The 1,383-nt window shown below is 27.0% G+C and overlaps 1 protein-coding gene across 1 annotated transcript in view; it reads right to left on the bottom strand.

The window, feature by feature from the left end:
- The window catches only part of LOC108576775 (alpha-ketoglutarate-dependent dioxygenase alkB homolog 4), a 1,749-nt gene extending 421 nt beyond the window's left edge, over positions 1-1,328 (bottom strand). Inside the window, exons 1-5 of the mRNA XM_017939835.1 lie at positions 1,308-1,328; positions 1,049-1,188; positions 877-988; positions 626-718; positions 42-472 (exon numbers count right to left, since the gene is read on the bottom strand). Coding sequence (XP_017795324.1) covers positions 42-472; positions 626-718; positions 877-988; positions 1,049-1,188; positions 1,308-1,328 — 797 coding nt within the window. The remainder of the gene's footprint in view (positions 1-41; positions 473-625; positions 719-876; positions 989-1,048; positions 1,189-1,307) is intronic.
- Positions 1,329-1,383: the final 55 nt, after the last annotated feature.

Below are 1,383 nucleotides of genomic sequence, written 5' to 3'. Positions count from 1 at the left end.
GAAAATTTACTATTTATAATATGTAAAAAGAACTTTTTTACCTGGCAGTACCATAAAGAACCATGAGAGATCCTTCTGGCATTGGGAGTCTTACAACAATATCTTCAATACTTTTAGTTTTATTCCTTTTATCAAAATTTAGGTCTTTGTACACTGTAGAATATTCTGCAACACTTTCCAAATTGTATTTCGTAACTGGACCATGGTAAGGAGTCATTGTTAAGACAGAGTTACCCATAACATTTACAGTAACTATTCTTTCACCCCAAATCCAGCAATCATCAATATGTGGATCTATTGAAGCTCCTCTTATTGGATTATATTCTAAAGTACATTGCTCTACCGTTTGAAAAGTTTTGAGAATAGGATCTTCAGAAAATTTTTGTTGTACAAATTGAGTGGACTTTGGAAATCCATTGAAGGGACCCAATTGAAGTTTTTTCTTCTTGAAATTGCACTTTGGACCAAAATTCTAAATTTTTTAAATTATTTAATCAGTCTATATTTTATTTGTACAATATTTGTATTTATCAAATAATCTTTATCTTAGTAATATTTTTAAATTATATCATTTTATTAATATTTCAAATAATTAATATACTTGAATTATTTAATACAAAAATACCTGTTTCCTTCTTCCACTCTGAGAAACTTCCCAAGGTATTTCCTCAAGTGCTTTCACCAATGTCTTAATTTCATAATGATTCAGAAATTCTAGCTATTTGTGCAAAAGAAAAATGAGGGTTAAATTCTACTATGCATGATTATACCAAAATAAATTAAAATTACTTGCCTAAAAATATAGTATTTCAAAAAAGTGGTTATTAAATTTGTGAGTGTCAATATAGAAACTTATCATTACATTTTATACATTACTGATGCTATTAACAAATTTTCAAAGACAATTTTCATGAAAACAAAGCTACTCATCTTTTCCTTTTGTAACAATAATTTATTTTGTACAATTTGTTGTGCTGTCTTTTGTAAACTAACATAAAGAATAAAGTCAATTATAAACACTAATAAAAGTTTCATAAGGAACACTTACAAACAAATAAATACCTTTATACAAACACCTGGAAATTCTATGGCGGGTCCTTTTTGTTCTGGATGACTTTTATATAGGTCCACATCCCATCCAGGCCATAATTTGTCACAATATGGACAGTATACATAACTGGAATATTTCTGAAATAAGAAATAATTATAAACCAGGACAATTAAAACAACATGAATCAAAAATATAAAGTCTTGCAAATTTTTATACCTAAAGAAATAAATGAGTTATAGGCACCTGTTTTAAGTACTTTAAATTTGCTAAATAACATTCTAACTTGTATTACATATTTGATATTTTTAAGAACATTAACATTTACAGTACTA

The sequence above is a fragment of the Habropoda laboriosa genome, unplaced genomic scaffold (genome assembly GCF_001263275.1).
Source record: "Habropoda laboriosa isolate 0110345459 unplaced genomic scaffold, ASM126327v1 scaffold409, whole genome shotgun sequence".
Classification (NCBI taxonomy): domain Eukaryota; kingdom Metazoa; phylum Arthropoda; class Insecta; order Hymenoptera; family Apidae; genus Habropoda; species Habropoda laboriosa.
The sequence above is the reverse complement of the archived record's forward strand: the minus strand, read 5'-3'. Positions and strand labels throughout refer to the sequence as shown.